The 26,361-nt window shown below is 38.5% G+C and overlaps 1 protein-coding gene across 5 annotated transcripts in view; it reads left to right on the forward strand.

The window, feature by feature from the left end:
- Positions 1 to 25,431, forward strand: part of CRYZ (crystallin zeta) — a 28,880-nt gene extending 3,449 nt beyond the window's left edge. For all 5 annotated transcript variants that reach the window (XM_007978278.3, XM_007978279.3, XM_073007206.1 and 2 more), the window contains 8 exons: positions 4,845 to 4,968; positions 6,408 to 6,560; positions 10,321 to 10,484; positions 15,401 to 15,452; positions 19,816 to 19,965; positions 22,816 to 22,917; positions 23,028 to 23,123; positions 23,560 to 25,431. In XM_007978278.3, the coding sequence (XP_007976469.3) occupies positions 4,858 to 4,968; positions 6,408 to 6,560; positions 10,321 to 10,484; positions 15,401 to 15,452; positions 19,816 to 19,965; positions 22,816 to 22,917; positions 23,028 to 23,123; positions 23,560 to 23,721 (990 nt within the window). In that variant the 5' untranslated portion in view covers positions 4,845 to 4,857 and the 3' untranslated portion in view covers positions 23,722 to 25,431. The remainder of the gene's footprint in view (positions 1 to 4,844; positions 4,969 to 6,407; positions 6,561 to 10,320; positions 10,485 to 15,400; positions 15,453 to 19,815; positions 19,966 to 22,815; positions 22,918 to 23,027; positions 23,124 to 23,559) is intronic.
- The last annotated feature ends 930 nt before the right edge of the window (positions 25,432 to 26,361 follow it).

A 26,361-nucleotide genomic window follows, 5' to 3' on the forward strand; every position in this document is an offset into this window, starting at 1 on the left:
AAGAGCTTGTTTTGACAACCAGAGTCCTGTAAATATCGTTATATTAAAGATAATTACAGAACTATAGAGTATATTTTTTTCATAACATTTTAGTGACTTCTCTAGTCTGCGCTTTTTTTTTTTTTTTTTTTTTGAGACTGGGTCTCACACTGTCATCCAGGCTGAGTGGTGCAGTGGCACGATCACAGCTCACTGCTTCACTGCAGCCTTGACCTCCTGGGCTCAAGCGATCCTCCCAGCTCAGCCTCCTGAGTAGCTGGGACCACCCGTGCTTGTCACCACACCTAGCTAATTTTTTTTTTTTTTTTGTAGAGATGCCATTTTGCCATGTTGCCCAGGCTGGGCTGGGTCTCCTGGGCTCAGGCAATCCTTATGATTCAGAAACTGAAAAGAATAGAGGGGAAAACAATAATGATGTCTACTATATACAAGAGCATGTGTTTGCTAAGTTCTGTGCTTGGTGCTTGCCATGTCTCTAGCATGTAACTCTGAGTGGGAGCCCAGATTTCAGATGAGGAAACAGCATCAAGAGGTTGACTGTCTTGCCCAAGGCCATGTGGCTGCTACATGATAGAGCTGGGACTCACACCTCGAGCTGTGTATTCCAAAACCTGCTCTTCCCGTAACACCATGTTGAAAAAACAAAACAAAAACAACCTCTGTGTTCTTATATCCACCATCTCATCTGGGCAACCTGTTTCTTTTTTATTTTCTTGACACTTTCACTTTCTTGTCTAAAGAATTCTCAGCTAGAGTGAAGACCTGAATGGAGGTAGAGTGGTGAGATTGCTGAGTAGGAGTGGGCTGTTTTTTCCCAGCCCTGCCCTCTGACAGATCATCTCCCCGTCAGACACTGCCAAGCTGTTTTAAAGTGCAATCTTTATGCCGTCTGCCTGCTTCTGCCTCTTTTTTTCCCCCGAGGACCACCCTTCAGGATATGTCATTGCTAAACAGCCTTTGGAAATGTCACTTTCTCCTTTGTGCTAGACACTGTGTTAAATCATTTTAAGGGTTTTAAAGGGACACAAACTTTTGATTAATTATATCAGGAACTTTCCATCAATAACACTACCAAAATACTTCTGATTCCATCCCCTGCCCCAGCCGCTGTATGTGGAAATGTGGAATGACATTTTATAGCCAGTATGGGCTCTGTTCTGAGTAGTCCTGTATGGAGTTCTGATACAGTAAAAGTCTGAATTCTTTCGTATCAGGTCCTGGTTTCTGCAACTCTTCTTAATGTTTAAACTTCTTGTGGTTAAAGCAGATGTTTTAGGTGATGGCAGAATCTAACACTATTTGGTTGATTTCAAGAAATTATGATAACCCACAGATAAAATTATGGGGATATAGTCAAAACCTTTCATTACATCTTTACAGGTACAGAAAATTTTCTAAGATTATATAATTTACAAATGTTCTTTGTCTTTTTATAGGTTATTTGAACTCTGAGTTTCCATTTCATTTGATATTAACAGTGATATGACAGAAAGGTTAGCTGTGCCCTTGTAATTTATAAAAGATTGCATATGGTGCACTGTTTTTAGTGTTTGACGTTTTTCCCCTTTTGTTAAAATGAATGAACTACAGAAAGCCAACTGTTTCGACATTGATAAATCTCAAAAACTTAATGCTGAAAGGAAAAAGCAAATTGTAGAATTCTTTTTCAAATCAGAATTTGCTTTTTCCTTTCAGCATTAAGTTTTTGAGATTTTTGTGTTCCCTAAACTGTATGAATTTTGAAAACATGCAAAACAATAACACATTGTTTAATATTACATACACATATAGAAGCGATATTAAATGCTTGAGAATGATGAGTACTGAATTCATGGTTATAGTCACCTCTTGAAAGGGTGGGCCAGAAACAGGTTTGGCTTCAATTATATCTATAATAGTTTAGGTTTTTTAAATGTTAAGATTTGTTAAAGCTGGGTAATATGGTTTGGCTGTGTCCCCACACAAATCTCATCTTCAACTGTAGCTCCCATAATTTCCACGTGTCATGGGAGGGACCTGGGGGAGGAATTCAATCATGGGGCAGGTCCTTTGCATGCTGTTCCTGTGATAGTGAATACATCTCATGAGATCTGATGGTTTTTTTGTTTTTTGTTTTTTGTAATTTTTTTTTTTTTCTTTTTTTTTTTTTTTTTTTTTTTTTGACAGTCTTGCTCTGTTGCCGAGGCTGCAGTGTAGTGGCTGGAGTGTAGTGGCACGATCTCAGCTCACTGCAAGCTCCGCCTCCCAGGTTCATGCCATTCTCCTGCCTCAGTCTCCCAAGTAGCTGGGACTACAGGTGCCCACCACCACACCTGGCTAATTTTGTTTGTTTTGTATTTTTTAGTAGAGACAGGGTTTCACTGTGTTAGCCAGGATGATCTCGGAGATCTGATGATTTTATAAAGGGGAGTTCGTCTGCACATGCTGTCTTGTCTGCCGCCATGTAAATTGTGCCTTTGCTTTTCCTTTGCCCTCTGCCATGATTTTGAGGTCTCCCCAGCCACGTGAAACTGCGAGTCCGTTAAACCTCTTTCGTTTGTAAATTGTACCCAGTCTCAGTTGTTTTTTCATAGCGGTATGAAAATGAACTAATAATAGTAAATAGGTACTATTAGAGTTCGGTACTGCTGTAAAGATACCTGAAAATGTGGAAGCGACTTTGGAACCGGGTAACAGGCAGAGGTTGAAACAGTTTGAAGGGCTCAAAAGACAGGAAGATGTGGGAAAAAAGTTTGGAACTTCCTAGAGACTTGTTGAATGGCTTTGACCAAAATGCTGATAGTGATTTGGACAATAAAGTCCAGGCCAAGGTGGTCTTGAATGGAAATGAGGAACCTGTTGGTAACTGGAGCAAAGGTGACTTTTGTTGTGTTTTAGCAAAGAGACTGGTGGCATTTTGCACCTGTCCTAGGCATCTGTGGAGCATTGAACCTGAAAGAGATGATTTAGGGTATCTGGCAGAATAAATTTCTAAGCAGTAAAGCATTCAAGAGGTGACTTGCGCATTGTTAAAAGCATTCAGTTTTATGTATTCACAAAGATATGATTTGGAATTGGAACTTATGTTTAAAAGGAAAGCAGAGCATAAAATTTCAGAAAATTTGCAGCCTGAAGATGCAATAGAAAAAAATCCATTTTCTGAGGGAAATTCAAGCCAGCTGCAGAAACTGGCCTAAGTAAGGAGGAGCCAAATGTTAATCATCAAGATAATGGAATGGGGAAAATGTCTCCAGGGCATGTCAGAGACCTTTGCAGCAGTCTGTCACATCACAGACTCAGATGCCTAGGAGTTAAAAAATGGTTTCTTGGACTGGGCCCAGGGCGCCCATGCTGTGTGCAGCCTAGGGACTTGGTGCCCTGCATCCCAGCCATGGCCTAAAGGTGCCAACATACACATCAGGCCATTGCTTCAGAGGTGCAAGCCTGAGGCCTCTCAGGCGTTCATGTGGTGTTGGGCCTGCCAGTGCACAGAATTCAAGAATTGAAGTTTGGGAACTTCCACCTAGATTTCAGAGGTGTGGAAATTCTTGAATGTCCAGCCAGAGGTATGCTGCAGGGATGGAGCCCTCATGGAGAACCTCTGCTAGGGCAGTGTGGAAGGGAAATGTGAACCGGGAGCCCCCACACAGTGTCCCTTCTGGGGCACCACCTAGTGGAGCTGTGAGAAGAGGGCCACTGTCCTCCATACCCCGGAATGGTAGATCCACTGATAGCTCACACTGTATGCCTGGAAAGGCTGCAGACACTCAATACCAGCCCATGAAAGCAGCCAGCAGGGAGGCTTTACCCTGCAAAGCCACAGGGGCAGAGCTGACCAAGACCATGGGAACCCACCTCTTTTTTCAGAGTGATCTGGATGTGAGATGTGGAGTCAAAAGAGTTCATTTTGGAGCTTTAAGATTTGACTGCCCTGTTGGATTTCACACTTGCATGGGACCTGTAGCCCCTTTCTTTTGGCCAATTTCTCCCATTTGGAACAGCTGTATTTACCCATTTCCTGTACCCCCATTGTATCTAGGAAGTAACTAACTTGCTTTTGATTTTACAGGCTGATAGGCAGAAGGAACTTGCCTTGTCTCTGATGAGACTTTGGACTGTGAACTTTTGAGTTTATGCTGAAATTAGTTAAGATTTTGGGAGACTATTGGGAAGGCAGGACGTGGTGGGAGGTAATTGAGTCATGGGGAAGGGAGTTCCCTTGCTGTTCTAGTGATAGTGAATAAGTCTCACTAGATCTGATGGTTTTATAAAAGGGAATTCCCCTGCACAAGCTCTCTTGTCTGCCACCGTGTAAGACATGCCATTGCTTCCCCTTTGCCTTCCACCATGATTGTGACACTTCCCTAGCCATGTGGAACTGTGAGTCCATTAAACCTGTTTCCTTTATAAATTATCTAGTCGCCAGTATTTCTTCATAGCAGTATGGAAATGAACCAATACACTGGCTGTCACATAAATGTTTGAAATATTTCATAATTTAACAAAAGGAGGGCGGTTTACCTAATGTTAATAAAACTAAACTCATAAAACTTCTAAAATCGCAACCCAAGCAAGAAAACCTAAATATAGTATCATGCTATGTCTCTCCAGATGTTTTTGTTTGCATATTTGATTCCTTTGTTGAAGGCACTGAATCCCTACAGTAAGTATCATGAAGTATTTTGCTTTGTGGCTGAGGGATTTGTAAGATGAAAGGTCCTTAAACATGAAATGAGATCAGTGGTAAGCTCATGATTTAAATTGTTATTTGAAAAAATTGTTTGATCTGCTCCCTCCAGGGGGGGAAAAACATGATGATATCTTAGATACAATGTGACAATACATTAATTTTTTTTCTTTCTTAGTATCTAGATCACCATGGCGACCAGACAGAAGTTGATGAGAGCTGTTAGAGTTTTTGAATTTGGTGGACCAGAAGTCCTGAAATTGCAATCAGATATTGCAGTACCAATTCCAAAAGACCATCAGGTAGAAATAAAATTACTTTATTGAGGCCGTAATTATACTGAGTGTGAGTCTCTTGCAAATAGTGTTCAAAAGAAGCAGAGTCACAATTATTTTTAAAGACATTGAATTAGGATGCAATTTACACTACATATACATATGGACATTGATAAAGTTAACATAAACCTGATAATTAGTGAAGTAGATATATGAAAAAGAATAACCTTTGGTTATAAGAAAATTTTTGATGTAGGGAATGATCTATGTAGTGCAATAATTGGATTTTTCTGAACGGACACATAAGGAGTTTTGAATAAGTTATTCTATTACAAACATTCATGATTTTTATTTTTTGCATGCTGGGAAAACAATTTTCTTTTGCATTCATGCTTTTTCATGTGTGATTCATGAGAATTTAAGTGTATAGTTTAATCATCTCCAATGACTTTAATAATATATTTTTGATTTTAAATTATGTATTTTTATTACTGCACCCTCCATGCTTCCCAAGTCTAATCTTCTTAGCAAGCCTATGAGAGTTTTTACAGTTTGGCTGTAACCTATCTTTACAAATATTTTTCTCATCACTCCCTCTCCATATAGAGATATAGTGCTGTAACAACATGAGATTTTGTCCAGTTTCCTTAAGACTCCCTTTCATTCCTCTGTCTTTGCACATGCTATTTTTTTTTACCCAAACTATCCTTTTTCTCTCATTCCTAATTTCTACTTATATTTTAAACCCTAACTCAAATACCACTTCCTTTATAAAGCCTTCCCTTACTTTTATACCAGAGGTAATCATTCTGTGTTAATTAAGGTAAAATTAGCTCCTACAATTGCTGTAACCTAAAAATTACAATGGTCCAGCCAGGGATAATTATTTCTTATACACTAAATTTAAAAGTTCTCAAATGTGGGTGGGTAGCTGTTCTCCAACAGTGACTTAGGGACTCAGCTTCTTCTTTCATGTGGCTCTGCCACCCAACTCCTGTCTTCCAGGGTCTCCATGGAAGAGGAAAAGCACAGTGTGGCTTGGCTAGGAAGTTTTAATCGGTCAGGCCTGCAAGTGTCTGCTGTCACTTTTGCTAACATTCCATTGGCTAGAACTCAGTCACTTGGCTAATCATAACCATGAGGGAGGTGAAGAAGCACCACTCTTTCTGTGTACCCAGGAAAAGGAAAAAATGGGTTTGACGAACATGCAGAGGTCTCTACCACATATCCCCTTAAATATTTCTTTCACTATTTTCCCCAAAATGTTTTTAATACAGTACATAACCATTCTGTCATACTTATTTATGTTACCTTGTAAAACTGGAATGTGAGGTTGTTGAAGGCAAGCACTTACTTGTTTTGCTTTTTTCTCCCATTTTGATAGCTCCCATAATCAGCACAGTCCTAGCATAAAGTTAAATGAATGCCTATATTCTTTCATGAACTAAAATACATTGTCATTGCAGGTTCTAATCAAGGTCCATGCATGTGGTGTCAACCCTGTGGAGACATACATTCGCTCTGGTACTTATAGTATAAAACCACTCTTACCCTATACTCCTGGCTCAGATGTGGCTGGCGTGATAGAAGCTGTTGGAGATAATGCATGTGCTTTCAAGGTATTGCATTTTTAATTATTTCTATTTGGCTTAATTTATTTCCTTAAAATATTTGAACATAGTTTTCAACTGCATCTTATTTAAGGCTTTAAAAGGCCCTGTTACACAATTTCTGCCACTTGGGGGACTCCTCTAGTCAAGAAAGAAATTAGATTTTATCCAGAGGCCTTATTTGTTTACTACATTGTTGTGAATAGGTGCTGGATAATTTCTGTATCTTCATGTCCCCACAGAATGAACTGTGATTTTTTTGATTTAATAGAAATATGTAAGGAAAGAAAGCACACGAGGAAGTTAGACTATTTCCCAACTCTTGATGATACACAAGCTAAAATAATTTTTAATTCCTTTTATAAATCTTGCTTCATAAGATAAGGTTAATTCTTTTGAAAAATAAGTAAAACATGAAAAAATGCAAGGTCACTATACAATTTTGGAGCTCTGACTCAGTCACTGAAAATGTTATGATCAGGATATATATGTGTGTGTGTGTGTGTGTGTGTGTGTGTGTGTGTGTGTGTATATATGCCAAAAGGCATATTCATAGTAGACTGATGTCCTATCATCTTTCTTCATAATTCCTTGACCTACTCAACTTTGGCAGCACCTTACCAAAATTAGGTTGAGACAGAGAAGATTACTGTTCCTCTGTACAGGAAGACTCGCAAATTCATACAACTTTCCACTCCTCAGCCTGTGGCAACCTGGCTTCTGCCCCCATCGCTCCACTGAAAGGACTCTTGCTAGTGTCACTAATGGCCTCTGTTTTGCTGGAGTTAATGGGCCCTTTTATGTCATTATCTTTCTTGACTTCTCTGTGACATTTGACACTCTCAGCCACTTAACTTTTTCTTTAAAAAACTTTTTCTGCAGCTTCTGTGACATCATTTTCTTCTGTTCTCCTCTCCCCTTCCTTTCTGGGCCTCTGTTTTCAGGCCTCTCTTTTTCTCTGGATATTCCTCAAATCTTGGTGTTGCCTAGGGCTCTCAGTCTCTATTTAGACCTCTGCTTTCTGTATTCTTTACCTTTTTCGCAATCTCATACACTCTCTTTGTTGCCGTTATCACATGTTACATCTTTAGCATAGAATTTTCTGCTGAACTCTGGATCTGTGCTATCCAAAGCGGTAGCCACTAGCCACATGTGGCAGTTTAAAATTCAACTTAAATTCATATTGAAAATTCAGTTCCTGAGTCACTCTAGCAACATTTCAAATGCTTAATAGCCTCCTGTGTCCAGTGGCTGCCCTGCTGGACAGTACAGATGTGAACATTTCCATCACTGCAGAGAGTTCTGTTGGAGACACTGGACTCACATGGTCAACCTCCAGAAATCTCGTACAAAACGTGTCTAAAACTAGCTTATCTTTTCTCACTGCAGATAGTGCCTCTCTTGTGTGACTGTCCTGGTGACTTCTGGGATTTGAGGATTACTCCTCGCTTTCCCTTACTAGAACTGTTTTCTCTCTCCTTTCCATTTCCACTGCCAGTAGTTTAGTTCAGGCTATCTTACCTACCTAACTACACCCCTGACCTGGATTTCTATAATGGCTACATAACTTTCTCTTTTCCCTGGAATTCATCCTTAATCTAGAATGAATCATTTTATAAAATTTAATTATGATTGTTATACACCTCTGTTTTCATTCTTGCATCCATGTCTTGTAGACTTCAGGAAGACTCTCAAAATTCCTTATTGTTATGAAATAAGACTGTTTCATGCTGTCTCCCATCTGTTTTTCCAGTCTTACCTCCCACTCCTCTTCACAGTGTAGTTTATTCTTCAGTAATGAACTGTTTGTCCTTCCCTGCACATCCCATGCTCTCTCATCTCTGTGTTTTTGTTCATATTGGTTCTTCTAATGGACAAAATTTAATTAAAACTTAAAAACATGGATTCAAAGGATTTTACACTTTAGCTTCAGTTTCTTTTCATTTTATCTCCTGAAACGGTTGCATACCACACGTTAGTCTGCTTACTCATTGGTAATAAATGCTGCTAATTTCTTGGCATTTATTCCTGTCCCTATCATTTTGCCAACTTTGTTTCCTTCACCCATAATGACTCTTCCCCATTCTAGTTTTCAAAATCTTGTCCTGTTCTTCAAGATTTACCTCAATTATTAGCTTCTCAATGAAGCTATTCCTAATTTCCTCTACTTAGAAGTAATTTCTTTCTTTTTCTTTTACCTATCCTCAGTGGCTAATCATGTTTGCCTTGCTTTTTATAATTATTTCTATACTTTGCTTTTCTCTCCTCCTAGAGTCTAGGATGCTTGACATTAGGGACAGTGGTATTGATGTCCCTCACATAACTTGAAATAATGCTTTCTATATAGTATATTCGCAGTAAATGTTTGAATTATATTGAAATCAATTCAACATGTTTTTTAGCTGTAAAAACAGGATTAATCTTCATCATATTTGACATTTCTAGGCAACCATATTAAGTGGTGGTACTTGTCCTTGATTCTTGGATGACTTTTGTATCTTTTTTGTCTTTATCCTATCAGATAGCATTTCTACATTTTCAGATTTCTGTTAAAGTATACTGAGCAATTATTGCCTTAATAATTTGCCTCTTCTAAGGAATATTTACTTTTTTTTAAGAAGGAGGAGTTAAGGCACGTGGTTACGGTGGGGGGTCCAATTTTCCCTAACGTGTGAATTACATACTGGACCAATAATGCCTGGCTGGGGCATTACTTCTCCCTGAGTCCTGCATCTGCTTTTTAATAGTGAGGTCCAACAGACATTCGTTGAGACTTTACTGTGTTTCTGGTGCCGTGTCAAGAAGGCGGCTGTCCTGGGTCATCGTGCTGTCAGGGTCCTAGTATGGTTTTCTGCCTTTGGGTGTTTGCATGAGACATAGTGGCAATGCAGGGGCGAGGAAACTCATGGATGGGATTTAGAGAAGGTGTTTGGTGTGTGGAAGAAACTTCAGATTTTATTTGTTTCTTCTCCCTAGCATTTTGGGCAAAAATAACAGTTTATGTTGACTGCTATTTGCTAGCTGCTTGATCTGAGGAAATTATTGAACTTCTTTGTTCCTCAATTTCCTCATCTGTGTAGTGGGGATTGCTCTAAAATAAGAGATAATAAACATGCCCACCTCACGGGCCGTTGTGAAGATGAAATTAGATAACACTCCAGAGACACTTAATGCAGTGCCTGACATAGCAAGCTCTTCATGGACTGAGCCATCAGCATCATCATGATGCCATTCAAGGAAGTTTATCCTTCCTTATGTTTTTTTCTGTTTTCTTTAGATTTTCTTCCCATCGGTTCCCATTATTAAATATTTTTAAATGTTCAGTATTTTAAAATGATTTATGGCTGGGCACAGTAGCTCACACCTGTAATCCCAGCACTTTGGGAGGCCAAGGTGGGCAGATCACGAGGTCAGGAGTTCAAGACCAGCCTGACCAACATGGTGAAACCCTGTCTCTACTAAAAATACAAAAATTAGCTGGGCGTGGTGGTGCGTGCCTGTAATCCCAGCTACTTGGGAGGCTGAGGCAGGAGAATTGCTTGAACCTGCAAGGCAAAGGTTGCGATGAGCTGAGATCATGCCATTGTACTCCAGCCTGGATGACAGAGCAAGACTCCAACTCAAAAAAACAAAAATTATTTATATGAGACCCTAGGTATAGAGAACAATAGATAAGTACTCACTTATTTCTTGTTATAAAGGATTATACCTATTTTGACGTAATATTTTTAGAATACAAATGCATGTATTCATTTGTCTCTTCCCCTAGAAAGGTGACAGAGTTTTCACTAGCAGCACGATCTCTGGAGGCTATGCAGAGTACGCTCTTGCAGCAGACCACACTGTTTACAAACTACCTGAAAAACTGGACTTTAAACAAGGAGCCGCCATCGGTATCCCATATTTTACTGCCTGTCGAGCTCTGATCCACAGGTAATAACACACTTTGTCAATTTTATGGCCAATGCCAAATGAGGGCAGTGTTAACTGCCTCCCTTCTAGTTGTCTGTCCATCCATCTGTTCATTATTTTTGGTTACCATTTACTTACCATTAAACATTTATATAATGGAAACTGTGAATTTGGGAAATTGTACTAATCACTGGGGATACAAAAAAGAGTGAACACTGTGTTCAAGATGCTCATAGTCTAGTAAGGGAAATGACATTAGAATGATCATGTTTATATATAATGTGGAAAATACAGTGGTAGAAATGTACAGAGGGATATATAGGCTCAGAAGGCATGTGCCTGTGGTGATGAGGTAGGGCTTCCTGGCAAGGTGTAAGACTTATTATTTTTTCACGGTGGCTAACACCTGTAATCCCAGAACTTTGGGAGGCCGAGACAGGCGGATCACCAGGTCAGGAGATCAAGACCATCTTGGCTAACATGATGAAACCCCATCTCTACTAAAAATACAAAAAATTAGCCGGGCATGGTGGCAGGTGCCAGGTACTCAGGAGGCTGAGGCAGGAGAATGGCGTGAACCCAGGAGGCGGAGCTTGCAGTGAGCTGAGATCGCGCCCCTGCGTGCCAGCCTGGACAACAGAGCGAGACTCTGTCTCAAAAAAAAAAAGAAAAAAAAGACTTATTATTTTAACTTACTGTTTTAAAGCCATGGTTCAAGAATCTTGTTATCCATTAGAATCATCCAGGCAGCAATTTAATAGTACACTATAAGGCCCTACCCCAGACCCTCTGGTCAGTTTCCATAGCTGGTGCCTGAGAATCGATATTTTAATCCCGTCTACTAAGTATTTGAAAAGCATCAGAGGGAATTCACCTGAGGAATGGTAACTAGAAGGAGAGAGGACATTCTAGACATTGGGGATAGTATGGGGAAAAACAGTGTGGTGTGTGGGAACAGCTATAGCAACTTAATTTTGTTAGAGAGGAAATTTCAAGAGAAAGAGTAGTGAAGAATAAAGTTGGAACAGAGTAATCTTTCAATAAATGTTAGCTGTCATCAAATAGATAGAATTCAGATTGTAAAAGACAGATTATAGAGCTCATCTATTGCACTGTAAAGGACTGGAAGTAATGAAATGCTTTATTCAGGAGACTACCATTGTGATATTTGTGTTTGATTGAGATCACTTGTCTGCTGTGTATAGGATGGATTTGAGGATAGGAATGGAGAGAGAGATAGGAGTATCTTATAGGAGTCTCTACTAGACAAAATCCTTATGGGTCAGAGCAAGGATTCTGGTAGAAGAAGTAAGTAGAGAGGAAAGAATAACTATTTAGTGGGGATAAAATCAGGGGTATTTGGTGATTATTTGCAGGTAGAGAATGAGGAAGAGCTTAAGAGTAGTCTAGCTTTCTAGCTTGGTTCATGTTTAACTGTGACAAAGAAAAGAAGGAGAAAGTTTCAGAGGGAAGCTGTATTCAGTTTTGGATTTGAAATTATGAGAGACACATCCTAATGGAGAGGTTCAGTAGCCTGTTGGATAAAAAAGTCAGAAGCTTGAAGACTGGAGATAAAAATTTGGGGATAGCAGCATGTAGGTAAGAATTGACAAGATGAAAAGTGGTTGAAATCCCTCAGGGAGTGAGAACAGTGGAGTGAGAATAAAACCCTCGTGAACATCACCATTTAAGAATGTAGTCAGAGAAAAAGGATAGACTCGTAAGAGACTGAAAGGATTCCATGGCCGGCAGAATCTAGAGGTCATGGTATCCCTTAAGCATCCAGTGAATGCATGGGCTTTGAAGACAGAAAGGCCTGGGTTAATGTCTTCACATAGTGCTAGTTGTATGACCTTGGTTAAGTTACTTAAACATCTCAGGTGCAGTTTACTGATTTGAGAAACATAGATAATAACAGGACCTACCTGCTAGGGTGTGGTAAGAATTATTTGGAGGTAATGTGTATAAAGTTCTTAGTACAGGGCTCACACAGGGTAAGTTCACAATCACTGCTGGCAGCTTTAGGAGTGGCAATTGATAGTGCTACTAAGGAGGGAGGCCAGTTGTCAAATGCAACACAGAGGTCTGTTCAGAAGCAAATAACAGTTGGGCCCAGCAATTAAGAGGTCATTGGTGACATTAGTCAGTTCCTTTTCAATAGAATGGTGGGAAGAGCTTGATTGAGTGGATTGAGGAAGGAAGAGGAAATCAATTCCTTGAGTGATGACTATTCTTTTAAAAATCGGGGAGACAAGAGAGAGTAGAAGGTTACCTGAGGAGAGTATGTGGGAAAAAGGGATTTTTTTTTTTAAGGATAGGCAAGACTTGAACATATTTACAGATCGAACAAAATCTGCATAACGTAAGATGGAAAGGACTTAGGACATAGGTAGAGAGACTGGCTTCCAGTATGGAAAGGACAACTTATCCTTAAAACCTAGAAGGGGTAAAGATGATATAATTATGGAAATATTTATGGGTAGGGAGGTGGAGTGTTGAAGGTACTTGTATGTCATTGCCTCACTTTTCACAATTAAGTAGGAGGCAAAAAGTGATATTTTAACAATCAGAGCTAAAGTGGCACCAAAATGCATGGTCATGTGATTTTTTTTTTTTTTTCTATAATACTTAGTCATTTGGATAAAGTATCAAGGAAGCTAGATTTGAACATTAATCCAGGGCTGGAATATTGGTGGCAAAATAGAATGGTGCAAAGGAAATGAGAGCACAGGGGACTGCAGGGAGAGGAGGTTGGGCAATCTACTATGGAATCCAAGCTGAGGAGGGATGGAAGGAAGGCCAGGAGCAGGAAGCGGGCAGAAATGGAGCTGTTGAGAGTCAGTAATCTCTGCATAGTTGAAGAAAGATTTTGAGAGAATATGGGTTTTCAGAATTAGGATAGATTAGTGTCATAATCCTGGTTATTGGCATCTGATACTTCTCAGGGGGAATGATTGCTGATAGTTATAGCCCTGGGAGACAGTGGCTATAAGTGGAGGAAAATTCAGGAACTGTAGTGCTTGATTTTCTGGGGAATGCTGAATCTCCTTGATTGGAGCTGGATTTGGGGTAGAAGAGAAAGGCTATGTGCCAGGTCTTAGTCTTCAGTGACTAGAAGATGGTAGAGAACAGCAGCATGGAAGGCCAGGCTGAGTGCTGTGAGCGCCAGGGAAGATGACTGTATTAGTGGGGGTCCTCCAGAGAAGCAAATAACAGGATGTGTGTGTCTTTGTCTGCCTGTCTATCAGTCAGTCATCTATCTATTTGATCTATCTAATCTATCATTTATCTCTGTATAAATTCCTTAAGAGTCAGTCACTGTGTATACACACAGACACACACACACACGTGTGCACGCACACAGATTGATTCATTTTAAAGAGTTGACCCATGAAATTGTGGAGGACTGGTGAGTCTAAAATCTGTTGCGGTGGGCCAGCTGGCTGGAGACGCAAGGAAGAGGTGCAGTTTAAGTCCCTAGAAAGTTTGCTGGCTGAATTTACTCTTGCTCATCAGAGGTCAGTCTCTGAGAACAAAAGCCTTCAGCTGATTGGATGAGGCCCACCCACATTGTAGAGTGTCATCTGCTTTACTCAAAATCCAGCTATTTCAGTGTTAATCTCATTTAAAAAAACAAAACAAAACAAAACAAAAAAAACACTGTTACAGAAACATCCAGAGTAATGTTGGAACAAATATCGGGTTCCTTGGCCCAGTCAAGTTGACACATAACTGTCACAGCAACTCTGCACAAGGATTCAGGAAAGGATTTGCCTGCTTTTTCTCCCCTCACCCCAGGCCTAGAGATTTTTATGAGAATGTGTCTTTAGTGTTTGAGGGACATCTTACAAGAATTTTTGAAAAATTTTGTTGGAAGTATTTCATATCCCATAGTTTAACACTAGTGATCCTATCCCCTTATGTTAATGTTTTACTTTAACATATTGTCCTCAGTCTCTTTAGCTCCAAGCAAGAGTGTGGGAGAAAGCTTCTCTTATTGCTCATTGTTGCCACTTCTCAGTTGTTGGTGCACAGCTGGGAGCAGGACTCTGGTTACTGTGTTCTCTTTCCCACATGGAGCATAATGTTCCATAATGTCTCTACAGTGTGGCCACCCCACATTGTTTAAGGAAGTAAGAGATCCTTCCTAAGAGTCAGATCTGGATCCCACAGCATCTGCTGGCTTGTGACATTGGCACTGTCCATCTGGAATAGTGAGGTATCCCCTCATGCCTTGCTGCATGTCCCTTCTTTTCAGTATATACTAGAAAAGTAGTCATGTGAACCAGAAGTAAAAAGAAAATGCCATTTCACCAGAGAATCTGGACATTTTAGGGGATGACATGGGAATCTTTGTGATAGGATTTATTGCATTTCCTACTCTCTGACCTTTGCTGACTCAGCTTTGCTCTCTGAAGTGAGAGTACAAGGCTGGTGCAAGCTGATGTTCCAAGACATGGAGAAGAAAAAAATACTTTCTTTCCTCAGGCAAAAAAAATAGCTACTATGTTTACTTGGACATTACTCTAGACCACAGAATAAAGACTGAGCTATAATAAACCTGCTTTGAGGCCCTTTCTGTGGGGATATATGGGAATGAGAGATTCCAGATCCTCCAGGCTCAGCAGTTTCACTTCATGACCTACAAGGACTGTAGCTACTCAGAAGTAGCACCGCATAGTGATCCCAGTGTCCAGTAGCATAGTGCCTGGAACATAAAAGACTCCCAATAAATACTTGTTAAAGGAATAAATGAATTGAAGGCTTTGTTTATTCTGTGAAGCTTAGGGAATATTTGGGGCTGTATATCAGGTTGCATTTGCTCTTTGTGTTAGTGTTAGCCAGACTAAGGGTAGAAATTCCTTATGATGATGAAAACACCTAAGATTAATTAGCTTCAAAATATAAGATGATGTAACTTATACTTTCTTTTGCAGTGCCCGTGTGAAAGCTGGAGAAAGTGTTCTGGTTCATGGGGCGAGTGGAGGAGTAAGTATTTTTTTAGTATATTTTGAAACAAGCTTGAGTTTATTTCATTATAGTTCCTTTGGTCATTTTTAAAAGTCAGATTTATAAATATAGTCAAAGATTTTTTTTTTTTTAATGTAGTAAAACTTTTTTGATTTTGGTCTTCTGAAGGTGACAGTCATTAGTTTAGCATTTCTTGGTTAATAAACCCAACACAGCACCCCTTCAAAAATACGTTAGATTTCCCACCTGTAGTGGGTGTGGACTAAGATAAACTGGCCTTGTTTTTGCCTTCAAGTAGCATATAAAAATATTTATTTAGAATTTTAAACAGTTCTTTAAGGTCGATATTAATTCCATATTCCCTTAGATAAGGAAACTAAGGCTCATTAAAGCTTACCTATGTTGCCCCAGACAGCACGGTAAAGCTACACTGTGAATTCTTAGTCCTTTCTATCTCCCTTCCTTCCGCTGCTTGCCTGCTGTGCTTTGATGACATTCATGGAGTGCAGTGTACAGGCCTGTCCTTAACACCACAACCCATGGCTGAAAATGCTAATGTGGGGGAATGGAGGAGGAGGACTCTGAACTTAAAATAAGCCCTTCAGTGAAATCATCCAACACAGGGCTGTGAGAAACCTCTTCAGGAAACTAGCTGCCAATCTGCCTCTCAGGAGCTTAGAGCGAAAAGTTAGAGCTCTCCAGTTAGAATTTAACAAGAAATCCATACGAACTCTATCAATGGATGCTTTGGAAATTTTGGAGATAAGATTTTGCATTTTAAAAATAAAAGGCCTGGGGCTAGATACTTACTTTGAGGAAGCTGTTAACCCTTACAGAGCACTGTGTATTCTGGAGAGTGGATTGAAAGAAGTAACATATTAAATGGCTCGTTGTCCCCTGAATAATGATTGGTATCTTGAAAATGTGAATTTACCTTTAAAAGTAAAAGAACAGGTAGTTTCAGTCCTTTTTGTCTCTGTTTCTTAGGTAGATGAATCACGAGGTTTCACACCTAGCTTCCTACACTTCCAATAGATCAATTCTAAAGGATTTCACAGATCAGACAATTTATTAAAAAACACCAGGATTGTCTTTATGGGGCTTGAGAAAATATGGCAGATACACCTTGTCCAAAACTCCCATTGTTTAACTTCACTGAAGAGGCTATTTTTGGGTTAAATTAAATTTAACCCTAAATAACGAAAGGATCTGTCAAACACATACATTTATTTAAATTACCCTGGCTTTCAGAGAGCTAACATCGGGCTTTGTGCAGAAGGGAAAGATTTCAGTAGAAAAGGGAGAGAAGAGTTTAAAGAAAATCTCTTTATATTCCCTTTACCCTCTTGTAAGAAGCCCAGTTGCTTCACCATGATTTTTTTTTTTTTTTTTTTTTTAAGGTAAAATCCACACTGTTCTCTGAGCTGGCTGAGTTTGTTAAATCCTCGGCTGGCAGGGATAGGCTGGTGACCTGGTGTGTGAAGCGCTTCTGATCCTCCCTGTCCTATCAGAGGGAAACAGTACTGGGTTTTGCCTTGCTTCTGTTTGTACTTTCTGTCCTCATTTAATTCAAATTCCTTGGGGATTATGTTGTGTGTTTAAAATGGTGTGGAATTTATGAACACAGCTATTATCCAGATATGTTGGTGAGGAGTGCCCTATTTTAGTGTTAGCAAAATAAGTAGAAGAAAAATAGTTGACACATACATAATGGTACATAATCTGTTGAAGGAGTATTGCTGGTATAATTGTTGACAAGAATAGAATAAACAGTGCCTTTTTAAAAGAGCTATTGAGTACCCTTTTAAAGCAGTTAGAACATCAGGAGATGTAGTTACATTAGCTTTTTAAAGTATGGTTTTATTAGAGGTCTTCTATTTAAATTTGAAAATTAAAGTAGAAAATCAGTTGGGCCCACCCCATAGTGGATTGCGTTTTATCTAATTGGATGTTTCTCTCCTCCGTCAGACAGTGAGTTCCATGTATTTGTTTGTTTCAGTTAAGCAAATTCCTGCCATAACCTGGCTGAGTCCAGCCTCGTTATTCCCCTGTGCCATATAATCTTGAAGGTCCATTTCAGGCCTGGAAATCTGTTACAACTTTAATCTGTTTCTATCATTAGTTTTCATCTTAATTCTTTTCTTGCCCAACCCGGTCCTCCCTGTACATCACTGATTATGAGTAGCGGGTGATTTTGCATCATTTCTCCTTCCGCTCTGGGACATCTGGCAGTGTCTGAAGACATATTTGGTTGTCACAACTTGGGGAAGGGTTTCTGGCATCTAGGGGGTAGATACTCTTCAATACATGGGATAGTCTCCCACAGCAAATCAGTATCTGGCTCAAAATGTCAATAGTGCCAAGTTTGGGAAACTCTGTTCTAAATGTATGTGACACTTATTTGTATAATCATCTGTCATCTAATCAGATATATTTCCTAGTATTGTTATTTAAATAATTGCTCTTTTGTCTGTCTTCTTAAACTACTTTGATTTCTCTTTTATGCTAAGCTAAGCACATTGATCTGGTATTCTAGTGATTTCTTACAATCCCAGCACTTTGGGAGGCTGGGATTTTACCAGGTTGCCCAGGCTGGTCTCGAATTCCTGACCACAGATGATCCACCCACCTCAGCCTCCCAAAGTGCTGGGATTACAGGCATGAGCCACCATGTTCCACTTAATCTTTTGGCTTTAAATACCGTCTGTAAGATAATGAATCTTTAACATATATCTCCAACTGAACTCTTTTGAGTCCATACTCATATTCACCTGATTGCTGAACATCTTCCCCTTTAAGTAGATGAGCACTGTACAGCTCAACATGTTCCAAGTGGTTCTTTTATTTTTATTTTTTAGAGACAGTCTTGTTCCATTGCCCAGGCTGCAGTGCAGTGCAGTGCATGATCACTGCAACCTCAAACTCTTCAAAGTCCTGGGCCCAAGTAGTCCTCCCACCTCAGCCTCCCACATAGCTGGGATTACAGGCATGCACCACTACACTTGGCAAAGTGAAATCTGGAGATTTTCACAAACTTAGTGCTCTCCAGTCTCCTTCTCAGTTACTCTACCCAGTTAATCTGGCCAAAGACATAGGAGACATCCTGTATTTTTCTCTTTTCCTCATCTCCCGCATTCAATCTGGGAGGAAGTCGCATTAGCTTACTTCTAAACTATATCTGAATGTGTTTATTTTTTCCAGTGCCACCACCTTTGTTCAAGCCAGCTTCATCTCTTATCTAGACTGTTCTAACAGCTACAAACTGATCTTCCTCCTCCCATTTTCCTCGCCGCCTTCGTTGTACCTCACATATAATTGGAGCAACCTTTTTAAAGCCTGAGTCAACCAGATCATTTCCTGGCTTAAGCTCTCCAGTGGTTCTGCATAGTTTTTAATACACTCAGAAGCCTCTACCTTCACCCCTCAGATCCTATGTGACTCGGCCTTTCTGGCCTCATCTTCGACCCTTTCGCACATGCCCCTTCCTGAACCACACTGCCCCTCTTTCTGTTCTTTGACCCCAACTGCATTCCCACCTCCCCAGGTTAGCCGTGGCCATTCACTCTGCCCACGGCATCCTCCACATGGCCGATCGGATGTTCTTGTGGCTTGTTCCTCACTTTTTTCAGGTCTCGTTTTTTCAGTGACCCTTCTTGATGACCTAAATAGCCCCTATTCCTATCTCTCTAACACAACAGCCAGTCTTATTTTTTCTTAGCGCTTTTATTTCCTGAATTTATTTTATTCGTTCAATTTGTTCATATGACGATTATCTTCCTCCACCCTTAGAATGTAAATTTATTTCTTACGTTAAGTACCATGTCTAGCACATCGTAAACACTCTATAAACATTCACCATATGGATGAATTAGTTAATTTGCCCGTATACCTGTCTCTTCTACTTAAATGTTAGAAGCCTTACATTTGTTATTTAGAATTTCGTATGCACAAAGAAGTCAGAGAGCATGTTCTGATCATCTTTAAACCCTGCAAACATATTGATGCAGTGGTTAAAAACTCAAGTTCTGCAGTCAGACTGGTCTAGCTCCTCCTGTTTCCATCTCTGCATGTGACTTGGCCAAATTACTTATAATTTGAAGCTTTAACTTTCTTATCTGTAAAATAGGGACAATAATAGTATCTACTTTATAGGGTCATTGTGAGAATAAAATAAAGCAATATGTAGAAATTATTTAGTATGGTTCCTGGAATATTTTAAATGCTCAATTAAAGTTAGCTCTTTTTCTTATTTCTTCATTTACACTCTTAAGTTCCTTAAAGTTAGGGTGGGTCCCATAGGAATCTTAAGTTCCTTGTATGTATTTAAGTGTTTGCAGGAATGCAGAGAATATGTAACTCTTGGGTTGTATTTGTTTTTCAGGTTGGATTAGCAGCATGCCAGATTGCTAGAGCTTATGGCTTAAAGGTTTTGGGCACTGCTGGTACTGAGGAAGGACAAAAGATTGTTTTGCAAAATGGAGCCCATGAAGTGTTCAATCACAGAGAAGTGAATTATATTGATAAAATTAAGGTAAAATTTTCCACCATTTTACAAATGTCAAACTTTGTTCCTTGGAGACTTACGTGGTTTTTTAATACGTTTTTAACCAACTACTCCTTTAAAGCTGTTTGCTTCCGTTTTTCAGTGCCTAGATGAGTTTTTATGCGTGTTTTAAAACTTTATTTAAAAAACAGAGGTGTCTAAGTTTTAAACCTTCACTATCATTTTTGTATTGTTTATGTGTATTAAGTAGAATATAGCTTCTCTAGAATCTTATAGCTATAAAAATTGATTTTTTTAATGCAAATAACTTTTTAAGTAAAGCTGCAGCTTTGTATTTGCAGCTGTGAGGTATTCTTAATATAATTTCAACTGATGTGAATTCTCCATGGAAGGTGAGATATCCATAGATTACAAACCGGATCTGTGTGGCCCAGGGAATGAAGTTCATTTGTTAGCTGGATGTTTTGGAGGAATAATCAGTACTGCATCCAAAATGGTGAGGTGGCATTTGGTTAGTTGCTGCATTTAACAGAATTCAAGCAGATTCTGAAGTTCTTCACTTGTACTATAGTAGCAGTTTGCTAAACACTTATTGCTTTGCTAATCCTCAACCACTTCCTCATGTTAGGGAGATTAGAATTTCCCAAATATTGAGTACTGTGTAAACTAGATCATTACAAATGAAGGAAAAAATAGGAGTGAGAATTTATTACCTTTTTGGCAATCATCTTACCAAAAAGCCCAGCAAAAGCACTCCTTTGTTATACGTCTGGGAAACCTAAGATCTAGCACTCACTGCTGATACCATTATCCAAGAATATTCACAAAGATGAAAAATGGCCTGTTATTTTAATAGTATGGTTTTTGTTTAGCAATAATCTAATTTTAAGATCATGAGGTCTTGGGAGCTTCAACTGACTCCTTCTGCTTAAGTCTCTCCCATTCTCAAAAACATTCTCTTAACCTTTATCTCACCCCCCTCTCTCACGTCCTCTTTCCCACAAAACTTCTTGAAAAAGTAGTATTTATTGGTTTTACTTCCTTACCGTCCATCACTTCTCACTGCAGTTTTGCTTATAGCCCAAGTATTTATACTGCTTCTCAGAAGTCACTGAGAAGCTCCTAATTAACAGTCTGCTGGTCTTCTTTCAGTCCTCATCTTGTTTGATTTTTCAGGAGCATATGACCCTGACCACATTTCTTTGAAACTGGTTCTCTTCTTACTTTCCTGACTTTTCACTTTCAGTCTCCCCCTCTTCATGTTATTTAATATTCATATTCCTTAGGTTGTTTTTGCTTGGTCTCACATCTTCCCTGGTGCTAGACTTTCATCCTGATCAGTCTCATATACTCTTGTGGCTCCCTTAATACCCGTATGCTGTTGATTTCCAAAACTGTCTTTGGCATGAGTTGACTTCCTTCATGCCATCAACCCGCTAGACATTGCTACTCATCTGGTCCCCCAAGAGAGAAACCTTCATTTTATTTGTTTTTCCTGTCTTTTAATTATCATTTTCCCTCCCACCCAGCAAGTTGGTTACCTCATTTTATCAGTTTCTTCTCTGACATGCCTTTCAAATGTATTTCCTTGTCTCTATTCCACTCACTACCATAACTTAGTTTAGGCCTCAGTTTCTCCAGCCTTGACTGTTATTCATAACTGGGCTAATAAAAAAACTACAGAAACAACTAAAATGGAAGCTTTATGAGGACAGGAGTTTTGTCTGTCTGTTCCCTACTGTACTTGCACATGCAATAATAAACACCTGTAGAAAACAACAACAAAAACACAATCCAAATCCTTTAACATGGCATTCACTGTATTTTCACTATCTGTCCCAACTTACTGTCTCCTCTCTCCTACCTCTTCCTCTTCCTGCCACTCCCCCTTACCTGATTATGTACTTCAGCTCCACTTGTATTTCAGTCCTGTGGTCTCAGTCCCCTCCATCTTTGCTTTTCTGTTTCTTTGGTCCAGACTGACTCAGCCTCAGATCTAACTTCCCCTTACTCATCTTCCTTTCTTTTGGCTTAGGAAACTCCTATTCATCCCTCAGGGCCAAGTTCATCGTCTCTGTGGAACTTTCTCTGACCGTGGCAGGCAATCAAACCTTAACCTTTTTTCTCTGTATTGTATGATTTATTTCTGCTAATGTGTTACTTAGCCCATTGCATTATAGCTATGACTGTAGTATTTCCTGTCTTTCTCACTAGTTTTGTTTTGAGCTCCCTTTGTTTGTCTTTGCATTCCTAGTACCTAGTGTAATCCCTGGCACAAGGATTCATTTGTGTGTGTATGTTAATATAAAATGAATATAATGTAGATGTGTGTAGCTTTTTCTAAGAGCCAGCATCCATCATCCAAGAGCCCAAAAGAATTAATGCGTTAAACAGATTATAAACCATTTAGAACAAAACCAGATGCACTAAAACAACAAAAATCATGAAAAACCAAACAGCTAATGATATTTTCTTTTGCTTTTTGTTTATTAATAAAAATGGGAGCCCCTTGGGGCTTTGGGACTTTTGATTTGTTGTTTCTTTATGAAATTTTATTTTAAAGATAGAAAATTTTCAGCTAAGGAAAACTATTTTATACTCAAGTTGAGTCTAGCACCTGAAAATTCCAGGCAAATATTATTTCATTACATCAATGTATTTAGTACAAATCTTTAGCATTTTAGATGTTCTGGCTGGTACCTTGGAATTACATCATAGTTATATAATTAGATTATTTAAAATTTTGCATTATTAGTTTCAAAGATGTAGCATTTATATATCATTTGAAACATATTTTTATAATATCTTGTATAGATAGTAGCTATTTTACAGTTTTTCACTTGCTATCTTACTCTACATTTCTCTTTTATTATATAGAAATATGTTGGTGAGAAAGGAATTGATGTAATTATTGAAATGTTAGCTAATGTAAATCTTAGTAAAGACTTGAGTCTTCTGTCACATGGAGGACGAGTGATAGTAAGTATTCCTTTTCTTTTTTTTTTTTTTTTACCATTTTAATGTTTTACCATAATTTAACACTATTTTGCAGTAATCTTTAACTGTAGACTTGCCGTTTTTCATTTTAGGTTGTTGGCAACAGAGGTACTATTGAAATAAACCCAAGGGACACCATGGCAAAGGAGTCGAGTATAATTGGAGTTACTCTCTTTTCCTCAACCAAGGTAGGAAAAGAAGTACTTCTGATTTTGATAACTTAAACATTGGTACAGTTTGCCTATTCAGGCAAACAGAAAGTTTGAGTAGATGTTAAACTTAGTTATATGACTAGAGGGAGTTGGAAAGGATTAGTCACCAGAAGGACAGCTAGGGTGACAATATAATTTATATCCAAGTAAGCATACCTTTTGAGTTAGAAATGTGATACTAGTAATTATTTCAGGACAGTAGGTATTTTGTATACTAACACTGTCTCGGGCACATAGGATTTATGGTTATCATGTAGAGAACTACTTTTTCTATTGTTATGGACAAGTTGACAAAAGTCACATATTTGTAAGAGACTATGGTATAACACTTAGATTCTGAAGTTTTTTTAATGCTTCTGAAAATTAAATCATGGTTCACTACAAAAAGAAATTTATTTTTCCTTTTTCTTAGGAGGAATTTCAGCAATATGCAGCAGCCCTTCAAGCTGGAATGGAAATTGGCTGGTTGAAACCTGTAATAGGTTCTCAATATCCATTGGAGAAGGTGGCCGAGGCTCATAAAGATATCATTCATGGCAGTGGGGCTACTGGAAAAATGATTCTTCTCTTATGATTAATTCTTTCATGGATTTCCTGTGTAATCAGAGGTACTGTCTTTCCCCCAGTTGTACTTACCCTATCTTTTCTTTAATTAATATTCGATTCCATGAGTTTCTTACGTGAAAAAATAAGATTTTTCTTTAAAGAACAGAGGCAGAAGAGTAAAATTCATTGTATTGCTAGCAATATATTTTTTATGCCATCTGTCTCAAATCAAGGAGTCATCATAGTAGGAAATAGCATGTTAGTCATCGTTTGGCATGAGGGTGCATTCCAGTAATTCTTAATTGATACTTGATTAATTCCATACCTTTGATTAAAACATGCTAGTTCAAAATAAGACTGCTCAGTTTCCAAGGGTTTTCAAGCCTACTTACCTTTGTAAAGGTTCTCTAGTCTCTGATTAGCCATGGCTGTATTGGACTTGGAACATTTTCTGGACTCAAAACCTCTACTCTAAACTAACCTCATTTGGATGTGTAAGTCTTTTGTAAAGGCAAAAATAAATAATGTCCAGGATAATTTATTAGTTTTCTCAGTATTTTCCCAAATATTAGAATATTTACTTCATTATTGGTTGGCTGCCAATGACCCCATATGTTCTGTGAGAATGCGAGCTTTATCTTCGATATACTGCATAGTCTCCAAATAGGTAATACTTCTCAATTGATTAGATTTTCAGAGTAAATTTAGAGTTATCTGTTTGTCTGGTGAGGGTCATACATTTTGTTGAAATAATTAAGCTCAAAAATTTGATAAATGAAGAATTATCTTCATTTGTCTCAATAATGTGTAATAAAATCTAGAGAAAATCAAAACCTGCTTTTCCAGTTTTTATAGTGTTTGCCTCTCATCACTTCTGCATAGCTCCTGACAGTTACTTCTTAACAGTGTTCTATGCTGGAAGCCTTTATCTAAACTAAATACAGGGATGACCTCTTAGCAATCTTGCCATCAATATTGTATTCAAGGAAATAAAAGTTTGATTATTTGTTATTTTTGTTTTTCATCACATGAGCACATCCTTTTGTCGTGTCACATTATGTGGTTGATTGTTTTGACCTGATTTGTTCTGTTGAATGACAATTTCTGGCTTGAACGTGGAATCCTGTTTCAGTAATAAACAGAAAATACTGCTAATTTCTATAGTTGAAGGATATCATTGGCTTCTGGCTATATGTGCCATGACTGAAATGTTTTTGCTATTAGCATTTTCCAAGTTTATCCACTGTTTCTCTTATAGGTTAAATGCCCTGTAAAATTACTAAAAAAAAAAAAAAGAAAAGTGTTAAGGCAATGCCATCAATATAGGCTAGCATTTTATGTGCATCCTAAAATGGAGGATTCCTTTCCATGCAACAAGGTAAAAGAATAATTATTCTGTAAAAGTCAGTTTAATCTGTTTGTACATTTGCCTCATCTATAGAAAGAGCTAAAGCATACAGATGACTTAACACTTCAAAATACATCGATACAGTTTAATTAATTTTGAAGGCAAAACTAGCCAAACTGTATGCATTAACTACTATTTTTATGAATATGTAGCACTAGGTATGTTCTCTGCATAAATCTCTATGGTTTTAGTCTTGTTCCAACTTTCAACCAACTGCATTCACTACTTGGTTGGTGCCTGTGGCCTTAGGGCTACTACATAGTCATCAGTGCTCGTTCTTGATGAAAAGTAGAGAATAAACTGTATAATAAACAAACATTGTTTAACTCAGTCTTTTGAATGTCTGTTCTTGGTTGCTTTGACTTCTGTGACCTAGTCATATAATGTTTTAGAGACCAAATTGGTCAGCACCATGAGCCCAAATAGGTGAATCAACATACCAAAGGTCACATGACTAGGAGATTCAAATTCAGCTGACTTTTTTGTAGGCTGTCGATATAAAATCATACATTTAAATTTCCAGGCCTTTGGCTTTCCTTGCTCACTGTACCTCTGGCTTCTCTAATAGATTATTCTATGCATCCATTAGTCCAACAAGTATTTATTGAGTACCTAGAGTCTGAGAAAGTACCCTGTTGAATTTTGAAAATACAGAGATGTGTAAGACAGAGTCCATATCCTTGAGCTTATAGTTGAGTAAGGATGAGACCCAAGTAAAACATTTTAGAATATAAGAGGTGTCATACAGGGTTCTCCAGACAAGCAATCAAAATACAATGAGATGTGTTTGAAAGAATTTGCTCATGCAATTATGGGTACTGGCAAGTTAAAATCTGTAGGGCAGGCCAGCAGGCTAGAAATACAACTAGTTTCTATTGTTGCAGTCTTGCAGAATTCTTTCTCTGGGAAATGTTAGTTTTTCTTCTTAAGGCTTTCAACTGATTGGATGAGGCCCACCTGCATTATTGAGGGACATCTCCTTAAAGTCAACTTAAAATTTTGTATAAACACATAAGTAGGACATGATGACTATGTTGACACAGAACTAACTATCCCAAGGGTTGGGCTCTTAGTGTAGCTTGGGATTTGCAATCACACCTTTAATATATTTGATGTTAGCTGTCTCCCTCCACAGTAGCTTTAACCATAGAGGTAAAAAATAGGATGCTTCTGAAAGGAAAACAAAAAACAAAAAAACTAGCATTTTATAATGCCCTTAACTCAGCCTGTTGAGGCAAGAAATTATATGTGTGCCACGGG

Source organism: Chlorocebus sabaeus, chromosome 20 (assembly GCF_047675955.1).
Source record: "Chlorocebus sabaeus isolate Y175 chromosome 20, mChlSab1.0.hap1, whole genome shotgun sequence".
In the NCBI taxonomy this organism is placed as follows: domain Eukaryota; kingdom Metazoa; phylum Chordata; class Mammalia; order Primates; family Cercopithecidae; genus Chlorocebus; species Chlorocebus sabaeus.